At 43.1% G+C, this 19,647-nt stretch overlaps 1 protein-coding gene across 1 annotated transcript in view; it reads left to right on the plus strand.

Moving 5' to 3' along the window:
• The window catches only part of KLHL6 (kelch like family member 6), a 665,920-nt gene extending 646,916 nt beyond the window's left edge, over positions 1-19,004 (plus strand). The window contains exons 6-7 of the mRNA XM_069617837.1: positions 4,821-5,034; positions 8,479-19,004. Of these exons, the coding sequence (XP_069473938.1) occupies positions 4,821-5,034; positions 8,479-8,780 (516 nt within the window). The 3' untranslated portion in view covers positions 8,781-19,004. The remainder of the gene's footprint in view (positions 1-4,820; positions 5,035-8,478) is intronic.
• The last annotated feature ends 643 nt before the right edge of the window (positions 19,005-19,647 follow it).

Genomic DNA, 19,647 nt, shown 5'->3' on the forward strand with positions numbered 1-19,647 from the left:
TCACATCTCCCTCTGGTAGATGGTCACTACTGTGAGTTTTAACCTAATGTTATAGGTTCTGCCCCATCCAACCCCTGACACCATGTGTCATGATGAGGGAGGAAAAGAACACGGAAGAACATAAACAATAGTGTATGAAAGCTTTTGTTTAGGAGCAAACGGGTGAGCATAACAGGGAAAAGGGACTTAAGGAAATGGAACTGCCTCTTGGCAGAGGGGAGGATATGCACCAAACATTGAGTATCCTTAACCACAAGTTGGTCTACCCTGCTGGACTCATTGTCCAGGGGTTTGTATGGATCACCTCAAATCTCATATCAGTAGTTCTCTAACTCTTCCCAGTTCCTGTCCCTGGATAGTTAGGATTCCCAAGCCTTGTGCTTCGTACATAAACATTCTTATAATTAATTAAGGAGAACAGTTAACAAAATGAGGGAGTTTTCTCAATGAAAAATCTTAGCAAACAAGGTTTATTTAAATTATGTGAAGCATCTCGGCTTCCAGGATGTATCATCCAGAGTCCAATGTCAGTCCTTTTTCTAATCCTTACTGTTCTGGGGCATCCTAATCCAGGAAAGTGTCCTTCAAAACACTCACAGTCTCATGGACATTTTAAGTGTCCCAGCACAATTCTGGTAGATAATCTCAGAGATGGGTAGTGTTCCGGGACTCTGTGACCATGATGTACTACTACTGGGGCAAGATCTGTCCAAATTCAATGTTTTTCCTTGGGCTATCTTGATGCTACTTACTAACGGGAGATCTTGTAACTGTTGCCACCCTGCCCTGGTTCTTCCTTTCATGTTTTTACAGGTGCAAGCCATTGTATATTCCCTCTCTTGCCATAGGAGCTTTAAGTGTAGTATGTCTTTCCCCTTACTTAGTTAATTGTCATTCTGAAGTGATTATAGACCCTGGCCAAGGGTATTGCTCATTGGTTGAACTGGATACATGTTCATCTTAGGTTCATCAAGCTTTGTAAACCCCTTTAGTTGACTCTAGTGACTTTGCAGTACCACCAGCATCTGGTCTAGAGGGTGGTCAGTGATATTGTCGACCAAAAACAAAACCTTATTAAAAGAATAAAGAGAATAAAACATTGATTCTGGTGAATAAAGAGGCTTATATAATGTCATTTGTGGTATAAAATGTCGATTTGTAACTATGAAAGTCGAATTACAGGTGTGATTTCTAAAAAAGTACAATTACAGTTAAGGAAACAAATGTATAAATGGGAGTGGGAAATAGAGGCTTCAGGGTAGAAGAGGTAAGCGAGTTTGGGGGGTATCCCCACTTCAAAAGATATTTGTTAGGCTATTGGATGTAGAATGTATTTTTTATTAGGGGAATGACAATTTACAAACATAAAACCTGTATTCGAATTAGGGAAAAGGCCTCTAAGGATTGTACCCATGTGAGAAAACCTGGTGAATAAGTTGGAATTTTGTGGAAATTGGTGAAAGGCGCAGATCCATTATGTCTTAAGAATTGGGATCCAATGTGGAAGTCAACTAATTGGTATAAACTGTGATTCACACTAGGACATTGGAGCTTGGAGCTGTACTTACGAATTGGTATGAACTAGGGACCATTTGAAAGGTGTTATCGGCGAGACATGTCAATGCCCCGATGAAGACCAGTTAAAAAGATGTTGAAACACGTGTGGGCAAGACTTTCTTGATGAATAGATATTAAAAGAATACTTACCAATGGCATTACTTCTTGATGAACAGATATTAAAAGGGCGTCTATATACATATATATTGGACTTGATGAACAAATGTACTAACAGACGCTTGGCGCATAGAACAGATACAGTTTATTTCAGTTTTGTTGTGAGGCTCCATTGGGCCTGAAACCATTTTTCTTGATCCTGTTCTGCCAAATGGCGTCATTCATTTACCTTAATAGTTTGTTAATTTGTGAGCAATTGAATGTAAAAGTGGTGAGCACAATGGAGTTTAAGCCCGCTTCTGTAGTCTAATTTGATGTTGCTAGTACATTCAGGTGTTGTAGTTGTCTAATGTCTTAATTTGGTACATGCCCATGTCCCTGCTACCTTAAGGATGAAATGTGAGGCCGCCATCTTAGGACCAGGCACAGGCATTATAGCAGAGGGGCAATTCCGTGTTCGGGGACTATCAGGAAGTTTCCTTGCCTGTTAGCGAATTCACCTAGTTTACGTATGCTGGCTTATTGCTCTGCTGCCACAACATTTTTAGCAGGCTTCTTTCTCCCTATGCTCCTCTAGGGGTTTGTACTCCAAATGTGTGCTTGTTATGATAACCTGTTCAGTTTTTGAACTTACATGCAGGACCGGAAGTGGGTGGTAAAGCTGGTGGGGGGGAATCTCTCAGGGTTACTTCCCCATAATATCATTTTCCACTGAGGAGGTTGGTTTTGGGTACTTTTCCTTATAATGCATGACACACATTTTCTGATTGGGCATACCACAGACCTTTCTTTGAGATGGGGACTGCTAGGCACTTAGTGGTGTGCCTGAGGCAAGACTGTGGGGGTACTGGGGGGTCCCCCTAATAGCACATCCAAAGGGGGAATCACATAGCTGGTAACTTCCTCTGGTCCCCAGAGTTCCCCAGTCCTCCTCAATGGATTTTCCAATGGTGACTTTAGAGGGCTTGCCCTATGTCTGTCATCATTTTCTATATTTGTGGCCCTATTGTGTTATTTGCCCCAAAACCAAATGCTTGAACTCCATTGGTGCACAACCATGTCTCACAGCCATGGTCTTGCAGAATGAAGCCAAAAGGTTTTTACTTGTGTCCATCAGATACAAAATTGCATGTTGGAGATTTGGCTGCAACTTATTAAATTTAAAAAACGAGGAACAATATCCTGCCTAGAGCAGAAGAAGTGCATTGCAGGAGGGACAGAGACAACTCTACCAATTTATGTTGAGAAAATCATGCCTATGACCACAGTGAAATGTTTGCAGCACTTCGATGCTCTCCCGAATGTTACTGTATGCTGGGCTATCCTTAAAACATAGTCTCCAACAATCAAAATTAAGGGGGAAATTAAAAAGTGGACATTAATTTACATCTATTGAATCCTTCCATGGGATAGAAGTGAGGACATGAATACTTTTAGAGTACCCTAAACACCAGGGATAGCCCAGGTAAATAAGCGGCTCAAGTCTCTGTACGGGAGGCCCAAAATCTGATCGGAAAACATCAATCCAAGGAAGCAATAATGGAGTGCACGATCTGCCAGGAAAAACGGCTTTAATAAATATATGCAAATGATGGCCTGGAGGGTCAGTCATCTCTGTGGGACTGAAAACTGAAAACAATCTTGATCCACCCACATTGAGTTACAGTATTTAAACACAAAAGCCACAAAATGTGAATACATTACAAGTATCAAGTACATGTTAATCCTGCGCTCCCAATTGGTTCCCACCTATATAGAAATCTGAACACAATATACATTAGTGAGCATTATTTGTTAGTACAGTACCCGTGACCACCATAAGTGCAGCCTCCTGTGAATTACCTAATTATGCAGTCAGTATAGAAATACTTCATCCTAATTGGCTTAGGCATATCCCTATTGGACAAAACAAATTAGTGTAACTTCTGATGTGCAGTTCCACAGAAACGACCCAATCATGTAGTGAGTGTGAACAGTGAAGTCATCGAATTACTCACATCCTCTCTCATGAGCTCAGATAATTTGGCAATCCAGACAGTTCTCAGGCCTTGTGGCTGTTTATTCTGCAACACTTTTTGCAACTCCAGCTTTGAAACATGTTGCTATCCCTAGCACACATTCTTCCGGCTATCTCTTGGGAACAAGGTAGCTTGACAACTGAAGCTCTGCTCCTTGGAAACTAAATTCTCATATTTATTCATGCTGCTAAGCCATTTTATTGCATACCCAGTTGTCCCAACACTCCCTAGGGGGTGGTATAACCCTGATGTAGTTTAACGCTTTGGCAATGTCTCCACTAAAGGCTTTGTTCACACCAAAATATGTCCTTCACAGCTATTGTAATTATTTACAGCCCGGAACACAAACCGTTATTCTACATTTCACTAAAAGCTCCCGAGAACAGCTAAGCCCTGCAATACTAACTAATATGTCTGCTGCATCTCACCCTTCCTCTGGGGACCTTGGCAGGCTGAACACTTGCTGGGGGAAGCAGGAATAATGTTTTTGTTGAATAGAATGACTGAGGCTCTGATCTGCGGCCTAGTGCCCTAAATGACAGAAACCTACACAGTCTAATGGGGCTTAGTTCAAAATTGCAGGACTCTGGCTAATGCGGCAATAAGCCCTTATGCTAATGGAAACCAGTAACAATCTCAGTTTCTGATCGTCATTGCACTACGTACTGCGTAGCCTAGTGCTTCTCTAGAATGTGGTCAAATCTAAATGCAAGTCGAGAATGGGACCAAATCTTTATGCTAATAGAATTTCCACAGCTTTTACTTCCCCCTTAGGTTTAGGGCATTGTACCTGCATTCCAACATCTCATAGGTCATACCCTTTCATGCAAGCCTTCCACTTTCACTCCTTAAATCTTGAAGGATCATGAGAAAGTGGCACAAAGTCCAACCATTCCATCCGGGACGGTTTCATGTCCTTAGGTATAATTTAGCCATAACAAGGAGGCCATATTTTGGAGTAAAAGAAAACTGGATATCTTAAAATAGAGATGCTCCCCCTAATCTGATACTACACCACATAACCAGACCACAAAAAGTCTAGTTCTGAAGTTATGCTTTTGTTACGTATGCTGGTCATGTTTTGGTGCTCTAATTATATAATTGCACCTTTTTTTTCTTGGTACACAGGTCGCGCCCCTCGCTTTCAACGTGAGCTCATTCGCTGCTGCTAGCTATGACAAGAAATTGTACGTAATCGGGGGAGGACCTAATGGAAAGCTGGCCACCGACAAGACCCAGTGCTACGATCCCTCTACTAACAAATGGAGTCTTAGAGCGCCCATGCCGGTGGAGGCAAAATGCATCAATGCAGTCAGTTTCCATAATCACATCTATGTTGTGGGTAAGTCATGTTTGGCCATAATCTACTTTCATTCGCATAATATATCATTCCTGCAGCGTATGGGTTCTCTGTATCTTCACTGCACCGCCAAGCATCACCCATACAGCTTGGTTATTTCATTTACTTTAGCTCTTTGGGCAACCTTCCTTACTTGTGTGTAATCTCTCGGACACATTCCAAGCCCTACAAAAAAAAATGCCTACAACTCCTTAGTACCAGTCCAATTGGATGAGGGGTTGAGTAACTGGAAGCATGCGTGACACCGCTTTGAGGTCTTATGTATGTTAGTAAAAATTGGAAGAGGTTTGGTGGCATTTGGAAATATGTCGTTTTAAAAATTAAAGGCATATATGTGAGCTTCAAGCAGGGGAGTTATCTGCATGCTTAATATGGGGAATTAGACTTAACATTCACATTCCTTCAGAATGTGACGCGTATTTGTGGGGTTGATGCAGGCTCTTGGACAATTAGAATTGATCTAAATGCAGTGTGGGCGTGGGAGGTTTGACCATGAAGCAAGAATGTGGACATGAGATTTCATGTTGCTGAAAGAATGGAGGAATTCCATTTCTCAAGGATGTGCGTGAATCAGGACAATTTTTAACTAGGGTCTTTATGGGTGTATGGGTCTTTCGATTGCACGCTTAAAGCAGGATTGGGTATTAGATGGAGGGCAATGCTGTCCAGGGTTTGAGAAAATGCTGTAACCCTGAGTCTGTGAGACAACAGGGCTGTTCTTCCCCTCAGCTCTGAACCCATTTTGGTAATAGCATGTAACACTACAGGTGTGAGGTGAAATGAATGCATTGCAGAGAAAAACAAGTGATGTCTCCACCTCTGCTTGCCCCAAGACATGTACAATTAGGTGGCTATGATGCTTCTTGGCATCAGGTTGGGGCATAACTACCAATGTCCTATATAACATAGACAAAGAAAAAAACAACTTGTGTATAGTGATTCCATGATTGCCACCAAAAGACACATAAATACTCTTGGTTTGTGCCTGAAATATACTAGCTACTACATTTTGATATGTTAGGTGATAGTGATAGTGAGTATTGAGTAGAACTCATTGTCCATACATATTGTATGTGCACTCAACATTTGCATGAGCTACAAGACATTTCATAACTCAGTAGAGTATGTATGGGGAATGAGTTATACTCAACTTGAGTAATATTTTATGTTATACAAATGTAAAGTTCCTTTAAGAATAAAAACATATTCAACACAATTTCCCTTAGAATATCTAAATCTAATATTCAGTGGAGTTAAGGTACACATGAAGACTATGGGCCTCATTATGAGTTTGGTGGTAGCCGTGCCTGTATGACAGGCACGGCTACCGCCAAACCCGCCTCCGGCACCAGCACACGCAAATGACCAATTACCGGGCCATTACTAGTGTTGCAGCACGGTAATTGCCCGTTCGCGGGTGCCGGAAATGCTGCACTCCCCATCCCTATTCTGCCCCATAGTGCTTAATGGGGATGTGGAGCATGGATGCAGTGGCACCATTGATAACGGTGCCGGTGCATCCGTGAGTTATGCTTGCGGGTGCCCCACAGCCCGCCAGGTCAGACCTGGCGGGCTGTCAGGCACCCACGAACAAAACTCGTAGTTTGGCGGTACGGTGTCATCAAGCTTACCGGCACCGTTATCACTGTACTGCCAAACTCCTAATGAGGCCCTATGTGTATTTAATGGCCAGTGTACACTCACTATGGTCAGGCAAATGGTCTCTTTGTCGTTGACATGTTAATAGCTGTTTCATTGACTCTGTGCCTGCATATTCCTTCTAGAGGACAGTAATAGCCATTCGCCTCCGTGTCTCCAGGAGTCTTATGTGTAATTCTCTCTTATTCTAGAGACCTTGAGGGTCAAGATACAAGTACACATGTTGTCAGGGGTACAGGACAAGCTGGAGCAGGTTTCTGAAATGAGGCACTGACCTTCAGCACTCTGTTGATCCAGACGAGATTAGCTGGCTATGTTTTCAGTGTAGTGAGCCATGCTAAATTGGTGGCAGCCCCATTTTCTCAACTCAGCAGAATATCAGCAGGGATAGTTATCAACATGTCCATGTTTGTTAGTGTCCAGGAGACACACATTATGCAAGGATGGCTTAAATTGTTTCATGCTTAGCTACAACCGCAGAGATCTCTCTCCCGTGGGCACTAGTGTTTTCCTTTATTTTGGGTTTACCATCATAGTGAATAGAAAATGTCAATGACTACAACTGTCCCAACCCAGTGCCTTTATCAAACCCCCTTTTCTGACCTTTTAAATTGCAATAATGGCTGCAAGTGGCAATGCGTACTCTGAAACTGCCAGAGAAAGACTAGGGGCCTCATTACGACCCTGGCGGTAGGGGGTTAACGGCGCCGGTAGAGCTGCCGGCGCCATTAACCCCTACTGCCTCATTACGAGGTCTGCTCGCGGGTCCCACTAAGGACACCTGGTAAAACCAGCCCAGGATGCTAACAACGGGCCAGTCATTAACGGGACCGTTGCTAGCATCCTCCCCATTCCCATTGAGCCCTATGGGGGCTCAAATGGGAATGGGGATGTACCGGGCCGGGTTCCCTGAATGGGGAAATACCACGCTCTCCAAGGTCAGTATGGCCCGGTATTTCCCCATTCAGGGAACCCAGACCCGAGTTTAGGGGTAGCCATGCCCTTTTTAAGGGCATGGCTACCTCCAAACTCATAATGAGGCCCTAGGAATCTAAACTCGGTAGCCTAGCATAGCGGTATTATCCAAATTGCTGTTGCAAAGCCTAAGTATAGATATTTGAACTAACCATAATAATAGAAATATTTGCAAAACAAAATGAAATAATACAAAACTTAAATAAAAATGACTATGGTAAATATTGTTAAAGTAATCATTACTAAAAAACAGAAGTAAACTAAACATAACTCCATTCGATACAAGTAAACATTACTAAACTCAACTAAACATCACTACACAAACTATGAAATTAATATAGTAAATTCAAGATGATTAAACTAAAGTAAATATTGGTTTTGAATTAAATATCAAGTATCGAAACTGAGCATACTAAAATAACCGTAGTTAACATTTCTACCCTTAGCCACACTAACTGAATATCAATAACCACTTCTAAATTAACCATTAAAAAGTACATTCCTAAATCATTCATCACTAAAGTAAACATTGCAAATCTTAACTAAACTGTGAATAATGGAACATTGCTAAAGTAAACAATGCTAGGCTAATTTTTTTAAAAAATAACAACATAACTAAACTATGCATACAACATTTAAACATAACCAAACATGGCTAATCATTGCAATACATTAATTCACACCCTAGCTAGAGCCAATTGCCTAGTAAGATATTGGTGGAGGATGAATATGTGCATAGGTTAGGGAACAGAGGTTGCCCACTGACATTGTCCTGTTTGCTCTTTCTTCCAGGCGGTGCAATGAAGGCCCTCTACTCTTACAGCCCTCTGGAGGATACCTGGTGCTTGGTGACGCAGTTCAGCCACGAGCGTGCCAGTTGTGGAATTGCAGCCTGCAGCAATAAGCTCTTCATTACAGGCGGGCGAGATGAAAAAAATGAGGTCATTGCAACAGTGCTCTGCTGGGACCCAGATACCCAGAAACTGACCGAAGAATGCGTCCTGCCCCGCGGCGTCTCCCACCATGGCAGTGTCACCATCAGGAAGTCCTACACACACATTCGCCGGATCATCCCAGGCGCTGTGTCTGTATGACATCTACAAACCGGACATAGACATCGCACTGCCGGTGCCACCTCCCATTTCATCAGCGTGCAATATGGTTATTCAAATTGCCTAGAACAGTAGAGGAAGCTGATTGGGTAATGATGGCCAAGGAGTGCTTCTTACAGAACCGCAAAACCCTTGAGTTGCTTCTCTTGTTTGTCAAGTTTTATTTATTTTTACTTTTTGGACAACCGCAAGAGTATCGGGCATCTATATGCGATACAATGTACTGCTAACAGCCATCGGATTTAACAATATAGGTTTGGGACTTGAAAAGTGACATCTAATTTGTTGTTCTACATCCATCATTGCAGTTAAAGAAGGGAAGAGATAGATAGAAGTTAGGAAATCCCAAGTGCTATGTCCACCCAATACCCACAGGGGTGGACTGGCCTATAGGGAACACTGGAGATTTCCCGGTGGGCATACCCAGGAATGCAAGAGCATTACACAGCGAAGACATGTCAAGAATAAAGTTGGAAGAAATAATAAATATGTGGGCAAGTATGGTGGTGGTCAGCGTGACTCATTGAAACAATAGAATCTTCATCTCAGACAGACATAAAGAAGGCAGAACAATATTAGTTGACAAGCCTGGCTAGGCTCCAATGCCCCAGCACCTTTACAGTATTTGGTGACAGCTTGTTGGCACGGATATCATGACAAGACTTGCATTATGTGCAGTAGACAAGTAGACGATAAAGCAAAGTAGAGATATTAGCTGTTACACTGCATCCTGGCCTGTAATTACCCTGGGTTATGGAAGGTAAACATCCGCTTGAAGAAACAGGAAGGCATGGAGTCATTTGCCATTTGCACTCTCTGGTTGCAATCCACATATCGAAATACTGATCATGGATATGTTTGTTTTCAGCCAACATTTTTTTTAAACTGTGTATCGATTTTGTTATGACACTTTCTACTAAGCGTAACCAAAAGTCATTACACCAGCAACAATCTTCCAGAGGAAGGTTTCTATGGTGAACCCGCTGGTGGTTTCATGGGGGGTACTCCCCCTAACCTGCATATTTAGAAGAATCAGACCACATTTGATACCAGGATCCGAGCCTATCGCTTTGTTTATCAGGTACCTGCTCTATTTAAAACACCCGTTTGTTACAATGTATTTCCAGCTAAGAAAACGCAGATGGACCACAACGTTAAGTAACAAAGTAACAGAAGCCAATGCCCTCTTGTAGCAGGTGTGCCCTTTCACTTTGGTGCAACTGTGACCCAGATGCCTGTCTGGTACCCCAAGCATTGTCTGTGACCTGACTTATTTGTGCTTTTTGTTCCAATATAGTGCCTCCACTCAGCCATTTATATTAAGAGAGAAACATGGAAACCACTTGTTCTAAAATGTTGGCAGAACCAGTGGGTCCAACCAGGTGAGTATTATGTGCCATACATTTAGTAATACAAGTATGACTCAAGATAAATAATAATAAATCGCCATGTAAACGTTTTAACAGAAGAAGGAACATTGAAGAACAGCATACCCAAGAGGGCAAAACAAAAAAACAGTTAAAAAGAATAGGACCATGGACACATTTGCAAACACAGTACTCTTGCAAAAGTATGAAACTCTTGCTCTAAAATGTTGGCAAAACAGTGAGTCCATCCAGCTGTTTTTTTTGCGTATCATACATTTAGTAATAAAATCAGAATGCCAGATAAATTAATAAAGGAATACATGGGTGCAAAGTGATTACTTAAGAAGAAAGAATATCATTAACTACAACTCGAAAGAAAAGCACACCCAGGCGGGCAGCCCAAAAAAACCCATAAAACAATTGGACATGGTCCAAACACAACACTCTAGGAAACTCTAAACCCACAGTCTTTATCGCATACACAGCTGTCATGATTGTCCATACCAGAGAAACTCACTGATAATCAATGCAGAGAGAGTGGCAAAACAGTTATCAGATGCTTCCCCTTCTATATGATGGATGAACTAAAAGGACACCAGCAAGACAGAGGGCCCTTGTCTAGCCCATTTTGTAGTCTCAAGGCTGCTGAATGCCGACGCATACTGTAGCTCATGAAGGTAGGAAGACAGGTACTCACGAGAACTCGGATGCACCAAAAACTGAAACATGATTGGTTGGATCTCTTCCAGGTTACCAGTGTTGCCTGGGTTCACGCATGACAAATAAACCTGTGGCCCGAGACCAAATTGTCCGAGATGAGCTGAAGGCTCCTTTTCATCTTTCTTGTCCTCTGAGTATAGGAATCAGAATTAATTTGTTTGCCAGCATCCACTCCTTCCCATTGATACAGAAACGTTACCGCCATCATTAGGCTTGGTGGTGGATCACACAAGTCCTATTCTCTGCAATGATCCTTAGAACCTGTATCTGCTGTATATTGTTACTTACCATCCAGAAAGGCGTAGAAGATGATGATCTTAGAATTTTGCGTTTCCTCCTCTCTGTATTACCCTGGTGTGTGCATCCTTTGGACGTATCCACGGGTGCTGGCAATGGAGCAACGTTCCTCGGCTCAGGGGGATTGTTCTCATATGCTGGCACAGTGTATCTGGTACCACTTGCAATGGGGTCATTGTCACTGCAGAAGTGCAGGGACCAGAGTCCTAGACAGAATGACAGGTGATACCTGGAGCAATGGCGCTACTAGAAGCAGGGTTGGAGGCAGTTTAAGTGGTGGAACTGGCACTGGAACCAGCGAATGGGTTGGAATCTGAGGCTCTGCCTAATGGACCCGTGGGTTACAGTGGGCCTATCAAAGCAGAATTCGGAATTTATTTACCTTTTGCTTCTACAAAGGTGTTGTTGCAAACTATTGTCTTATCCAATCTAAATTACTGTTGTTCCTTATATGTGGGTCTTCCTGACTGTGCACCCTAACTTTTAAATCCATCCTACATTCTGCGCTGGGAAGTCTTTCTACGTATCTGGCTCGTCTTCATGGCTCCAGGCCAGACAAAGATTTTGAGTAGAAATGTCTATTTTTAATTTTTTTAAAGTATGCATGCTTTGGCTCCTCCTTACCTTTCCTTTCCTTGATGCCAATGTATCACCCTCCCAGAGATCTTCACTCTACTTCTCAATTTCTTCTTTCTCTTTCACCTCTACGCTGCACACCTTCACGTTTTTGTTCACTTCTAGCCCCTAAATTGTGGAATTTCTTAAATCTATATGTTTTTTTTCTAATTTATCCAAGTTCAAGAAACGGTTTAAGACTGATTTCTTGCAGAGGAATTTTTCATAATCTTTTTTTTGTTTGAAGGTATATGTTCTGTGAGTTATTTCTTTGGTCCATACACATTGCCTTTGTTCACTATTATTGCACTGTAAATGTTTGTGTTCAACACTTTGGATAAACGTGCTACATACATTTTGTGATAAATAAGTAAGCTGTAATTGTCTTTAGCACAAAAGGCAAAATGTTAGATCAGTGGATCAGAATCTTTGACTTGTATCATGATCAAAGCCCTCCAAAGCCCCTATGTGGAAGGTGGTGCAGAAGAGTTGATGGGACAAAATGGCGTACTAGATGATGACCTGTGCCCCACTCCAATACTGCCAAAAGTCACCAGCAGGAAACAGAAAGGAAACTGACAAAACACGGTACTGTGGATCATCCCAGGGTGATGTCAGATCAATCCATGAACCTGAGGAGGCCTGCATATTTTGTGGGATGATTTCCTTGAACAAGGGGTCATCCTCCAGGAGTTCTGGCCTTTAGGAGATCCAGTAGACTGACTCAAAATCCCCTGGGGCCACTATATCTACGCCCAAAGCATGTGGTCAACCCAGTACCACAAAGAAGTAGGATGTGCACATTGGTGCAGGATCTGCTGCAATGGTATACCCTCTGGTATATCAGAGCCACCATTGCCAACGTATGGCTTTGCTGCCAATCCATTTGTCGCCGGAGGAAGGAAGTAAACGTTTCTTTTTGGTATACATGACATGGCACGGTTGAATTGGACTCTGATTGGTGAGCCTTTGTGTGGTGCTATTCCAGGGATTTATTTATACACAAAAGGAGAAAAGGTACAAAACCTTTATTCTAATGAATTGCTCATCTGTCTACCAGAAGATGATTAGTAATGACCTATACCCATTGGTCCTGAAAAAATGGACTTGGTGTGCAAGAAACTTTCATAGATTGGATCATTTTAATTATCATATTCAAATTTAATAAAACATTATTAAAACAACTTGTTTTAAAACACACAATATAACCCAAGATTATGACCCACATGGTGGGTATAACATCAACCTAATGGGATAAATTACACCACAATTAACAACGTATAAAATTCACAGACACATGACAATTACAATACACTATGCATTTAAGCAAAGTGTCAATTCACAACAACCATATCCCGACATGTTCCAGTTCTTTGTAGCTTCTCAATGCTAGAACTTTCTTCAGGGGAGAAAAACTTTTTGCATTAGTTTTCACCACCATGTTATCCCGGGTTGGGGGTAAAGCGATCCAAAGTAGGGCCACCTGCAAAGGATAATAACCAACACCAACAGATAAGACAGTGAGCCGTATAGTGGAGGGAAATTCTGGGCCTGGCTCATGTTCTGAGGTAGCTGGGAGATGAACAACAGGGGCTAGAGAGCACCCCTGTTTCAGACCTCTCTTGGTGGGAATCAGTGTGGTCAGTTCACTCTCCTGAGATAGTCTGACTCTGACCTCGGTCTCACTATCTAACGCCCTGATGAAATAGAGGAGGGGGGGTGAATATGCCAGGATTTGAGCAAAGCCCAAAGTTTTGCTCTGTTCACACTATCAAATGCGGCCGTATAATCTAGGAAGCATATACACAGAGATGTCCCAGGATAGGCCTGGGTGTCGGAAATAAGGGTCAGGAGGGTCCAGATCGAATGTGAAGTAGAACATCCCTTCCTAAATCCCGTTTGCAGGAGACCTAAAAGACTGCATTCTTCCACTCAGGCTGAGAGCAGGCCCAGTAACAAATTAGCAAAAAGCTTTGAACTACAGTCGAGCATTGCTAACAATCTGTAGTTGGACGGGAGGTCACAGCGTCCTTTCTTGAAAATGGGAATTAGTGTTGAAACTTCCCATGAACTAGGAATACTTCCCGTTTCACAGATCTGCTGAAATAATTGTAGTAAAATGTGTGCCCACATTTGCGGATCCGCCTTCAGCACCAGGTTGGACAAACCATCCGGGCCAACCGCACTTGACGCCTTAGCTTTAATTATATGGGCCACTAAGTCTGCCTCATTTATGTGGGCACATGCCAGGGAGTTAAGCATTGATTTAGGTTCACTCACCCCACCACCCCCAATACTACCATTAAAGGCACTGGCAATATATGCCACCCATTGGTCCTCTGCTACACCCACAGTTTCCCGAGTTGAGAGACTTTGGTCCTGGCTACTTAACCAGTGCCAGAACTTCCTAGAGTCTTTAATGGATATCGACCTATTCAGTGAGTTCCATCCCATATCATTCGCCGAGAACCTATGCCCCGCAACCAGCTCTATTAGCAGACCCTAAATCCAGCTGGCAATTTCGGTTTATCATCATCCTTAAGGAGATGATTTCTGCTCATCTGACGGAAGACCATCCTTAACTCTCTTTTCTTCCTGGCAATCACTCCGTCGAAATTACAGGGCCTATTCGTGTGACCATTCCGTCTGGAAAGGAACCTTCGGTCAGGAGGGTGAAACAGATCATACAGGTTTGCCAGATCTGTACTGCCTTTTGGGGGCCTTTTCTGATCATGTCCACTGTTTCTTATATAAGTTGAACTGAGCAATATTTTCCGGAGTCCAGCACAGCCTGTTTACTTGCGGTTTACCACTGGTTTAAAGACCAATCTATCTCTTGGGCTAGACTGACTCATTTGACAGCTCAAAATGAGCATCACATGGTCACTTACCCTGGAAAATGTTGCCTCTAATTGAGGGTTGTACTCTGCCAAGTGACTATTTGTGAAAATCAAATTAATTCGGCGACTGGATGGGCCGTTAGACCAAGTCATATTGTCAATCCCCCTTTGCACATGTAGTGGGCGGAGGTTGAACTCAGACAATGCTCCCAGCCATTTCTTTGCCCTCAGCCTCACCCCTAATTTATTCCCCCACCCATCCCCCTCTTGTACATTGTCACCACAGTCACACTGTGTCTTAAGCTGTCTGCTTCCCTCTCTATGGCCTCCCAGATTAGCTCAGTCTGTAGGGTGGTCATTTTAAGCGGACAATGCTCAGAAAGGTTTTGCAGTTTATTCCCTTTCATTTACGGGCTCCGGTGGTCTCTGCTCTGGTCCTTAGTTGGATAGACTTTTTTTAATTCTTTATATTTGGCCCAGCCTGACTACCTGCTACGCCGCCTTTAGATTCTTCAAAATTCAGCCACCCGTCTTGCCACTGGTGCTTCCTATCGGGAGCATATCTCTCCAATTCTCAATGCTCTACATTGGCTAAATCTCTTTGTTTGGTGCATAGGGCTTTTCATTCAGCTGGCCCTGAGTATTTGCAGTTGAAGTTTTGACCATACACTCCTCCCCGTGTGTTACGCTCTAGGGATCGCTTTCTTCTGGCTGTCCCTAGGTTTCACCATGCTAGAATTGGAGGCCGTTCTTTTTCAGTTAAGTCTGCCATTTTGTGGAATGCCCTCCCCAATGCTCTCCGTGCTGTGACTGCCCATTTGCAATTCAGAAAGCCTCTGAAAACTCTACTCTTCTAGCCTCCTTCTTCCTCTAATAATGCTTACTCAGTCATAGTGCCAGGTTGCCTCTGGGTGTTGGTTGTGCTGTACCTTGCTAGGAAAAATCCTAACATAACATTAAAATCCCCGCTCAGGATAATAATACCTCCCCAGAAAAGTAACAGCGAGGCTCTAAAAGTCTGTACAATCAATTATTTACGATGCCACGGCTCCCCCGGGGGATCATAGAGGGTTGCCAGCAACATTGGGACATGTGTTGAACTCCAGTTATTTTGATGGGCAGCCAAATAATTAGGATGGGCCTTACCAGCACTGTATTCACTTAAATTAATTGAAAATGTTGCCCCAATGCATAAACCCCCTTTTGGCCGCCCTCTTATAGGTGTCCCAGACAAATGGAAAATTAGAGAATAACCATCTAAAAAAAAAGGAGCACACAACCAGGTCTCTTGTAAACAGAAGCATGCCCTGTTCATCAACGTTTTCATAGAGGATTGTCCAAGAAAGAACCATGTCCCCTCGAGTTCCAGGAGAGCAATAAAGACATTTTGATATCTGTGACTGCATCACATTTTCACATCAGGTCTGTCTTGCCCCCTCTGAGATTTTCTCATTTCACCCATGAACCTTCGATACTTCTGACCTATGCATCTCCCAGTTAGATGGTGTCTCAATGGATGAGGGAACAAAACACGATAACTCAAAACCCAACTGATTTAGTGCTTTAGCATTATTACTTATGCGCTCCACCACTAGCAGAGATACAAAGGATGCTACCACCCAATTGTTGATACTGTGAAATTTGGGGAGTTGCAACTTGACCAAATCCTAGGTAGAGATTAGGCCCAGGTCCAGGATCATATGTAATAGTTCAAGCAGCCAAGACCGAATGAGTAATGGGCTCTCCGCTGTTGGATTTATATCTACATCATGACATGTACCAATTCAGCACACTATTTTGTCTCTACATTCTTCATACCCTTGCTCACAGGTTTAGGTCTCAACTGGTCTACCCAGTCTAGCCAGGATCCCTGATTGGCCACCATCAAAGGTTGGGGGCATTGTTGGAGCACGATGCTTGAGGTGTTCGAATTAGTTGCCGCCACTGAGAAGACAGATCCAGGGTGAGAGGTTTTGGTGGCCCCATCCAGGTTAATTGTATGTTTCTGAATATAGTTGGCTCCTTTAGTCAGATCAACACCCACCCGGATGTTAGGGACGTCAAGCTTCTTGTCCATAGTTCGAGGTGGCAGCGATTTAGCTTTCGTTTCCAGGTCTACACTGATCTTCAGAAAAAGGTTGAAAACTCAGATAAGGTTATCACTCCCCTTGGGATTAGCTTGGGCGTTTGCTGATCTGAACTGTGTGAAGCTCGTTTTCTCTGGAACTTTCTGCTGTGTTCTTGTCTTTGTTTTCCCGTTTTGTGTGCTCACTTAAGCCTCAGGGTCAATGGTGCACGTTATATGTATATTAAAGTAAAATAAAGTAAAGTCTACAGAAGGAGGGAAGAGTCGCACCAAAACTACTTGTGGAATGACAGACTTTGAAAATCAACCGACCACCCATTCATCAATCGGCCTTGTTTTCCCATTTTTGAGGGTGTTAGACACCAATACACCCGCTTTATTCACCCCTTGTCATTTGGCAAGCCCTTGGCCTACCCATGCATTCTTAAACAGCCTGCCTTTCTGATTTCCCTGAAGGACAGGCCCTTTCTTCTCTTACTTCTTTTTAATTATTCTCAGTTTGCGAGGGGGGAGCTAGGGGCATTTAGAAGTGACAGTTCCACACAGATAACCTCCAGGGCCCCACTGTCCGACTCATATGCCCTATCCTCATGGATGGTCATCTGTCTTGGTGACGTTGTGGCTCTGGCAATACTACGAGGTCTCAACTGCTCAATCTCCTGGCCAAGTGAGCCACTTGTACTTCTTAAGAGGGTAGATAGAGCAAGCACTCCCTCCTTTAGGGACTGCTGTTCCTACGCCATATTTGTGCACATTATGAAAAGTTCTTCAATCTTTGCTCCCAGAGCCTCCATGAATCTCCTATTCATCAGGGCCCTAAGAGGACTAGATTCAATGTCTACCTCATTGCCCACCTCCAGGCTTTGCTCTGTGTCACTTTCACCCGGCGTCTACGTTGTTCCAAATCCGGAGATCGGGAGAGATTAGATGAGATTACATTATTCTGTTCAAAATCTCCCGGAGCCATTGAGTTCCTTTTGACCCCATGAGAACGTTTTAAGAGGGATCCGTTATTATCAACGGAGGAAGCAAAGTCAATGTTGGAATCATCCAGGGCTTGAACATTTGTGGCTATATTCGAGTACGTCTACTGTAGTGTTTGGTGCTGGTTTAAAAAACGATTTCATCTTTGATTGGACTGGGGGGGGCAGTCAGGATTATTAGTGCCAAGACTGTCTTCTTGCAGGGGATTGATCTCAGGTCGGATTTATTCATGGACGGACTTCGCGCTTGTTTCCCTCTAGTCGCTCTCTGGGCACTAAACTCTGGGCCAGTTGCCTGGTTTTTCTGGTTGGCAAGGACTATTGGTGGTATTTAAAGGAATGTCCTTACAGATGTGCCGTGAATGATATTATGCCCGTTGTTTGGATTGGCCCCAAATGGCAAGCTCAATCCCCCCAACAACCAGACATATATAATCACACCCCTATTCAACAGATCACCATAGGCTACTGGCTTGTGACATAAGCGCTGGGAACTTCAATGCTGTGGTCAGCAGAATGCAATCAGGTTACTCGGTATATCGACTAACAAACCAAGTTATAGTGGCCTTACTGCCTTTCTGGAAACATCAGGACCAGACTGCTGCCACAGAATTCGCTGCCCCACTGCCCCTCGGTCCATCAGACCACAGACCACTTTCACCGACTTCCGCTTAATAGGGTAGCAACTTCTTTTGTCAAACTAGCGGGGGAACACTGACTGTCGAAGCACCTCTTCCTTTTCCTAATGAGTTCATTGCGAAAGATAGAAGGTGAGCCGAGAAGGGAGCAGTCAGGATTCTGAAGGAGTTAGCTTTGGGCAACTCTACCACACTAGGGCCAATGGTTGGGACCCTGCAACAAGACAGAAGCTCACATTCCCCAGACATAACTGTGTTGGATTTAGGAGGCGGTTGAATTAGCCTGTAGGTACAGGGAGGCTCTCTGCAAGTCACTGGTAACTTCCCCCTGCGAGGGTCCAATCCAATCCCTTGAATGGCAGGTTCTTGTGCATGTACTCAAGAGACACACAATGTTCTGGCGGACATCGGGTTGAAGTCTGACTGGGCATTTTATCTGGTCCATCCAAGCGATACCTCCTCTTGCGTTTTGACATATGATTTTTTGCTAATGCCAATGGCTTGCTTAAATGCAAAGAATGATGTATGATTGAAGATAAGTTGCACTCTAATTATAACTTCCCTTTTAATGATCACACACCACATCCAGTATTTCTCCTTGTTTTGTTAAGTTTTAATATGTAACATTGGATAATAAAAATGCTCTATATTTTAATACTATGGTTGTGTATGATATACTTACTTATGCCTGTATGCATTATCTGTAAAAACCTTTCACCTTGTGTTTACGTCTGAGAAACTGTCTTTAGCATCTGGTCCTTCCTTACAGACATAAGAACTTTGTTGTACCAGGTACTAGTAATTGCTCATCTTGGAAAAAGATACAAACGGTTAGACCAGACCTGCCAACCATCTGCATCAAAAATTGCCTGAACTTAGAAGTGAAATCAGCACTGCTTGTATCACTCACCAAGAACATCTCCAGCTTGTGGTATGTGAGTTCATAAATATACAGAGTGGAGGGAGTGAGAATGGACTTGTGTATTGTGCTCATTGTTGAGGACACTTTTAATTTGTGCACTTAATCCACTGCTTCAATGGTGACCCGTTAGTGAAATAGGTATACCGGTGGAGTTTTCAAAGATTGGGAAAGACTGTCTCAAAAGATAGTTTGAGATCAAATCAGACAATTAAGTGCTCATGACCACAAGTTACTGTGTGGATGGACAGTGAGGGAGTAACACCCATCCATCTGAAACCAGGATTTTATGTTTGGGCAGGTGTTTTATGATATTGTGTTTCAAGTACAGAAGTGTTTGACATTAACCCATTTCTGCAAAAATGCATATTATGACTTTGAACT

The sequence above is a fragment of the Ambystoma mexicanum genome, chromosome 10 (assembly GCF_040938575.1).
Source record: "Ambystoma mexicanum isolate Mex_15411 chromosome 10, UKY_AmexF1_1, whole genome shotgun sequence".
Taxonomy (NCBI): domain Eukaryota; kingdom Metazoa; phylum Chordata; class Amphibia; order Caudata; family Ambystomatidae; genus Ambystoma; species Ambystoma mexicanum.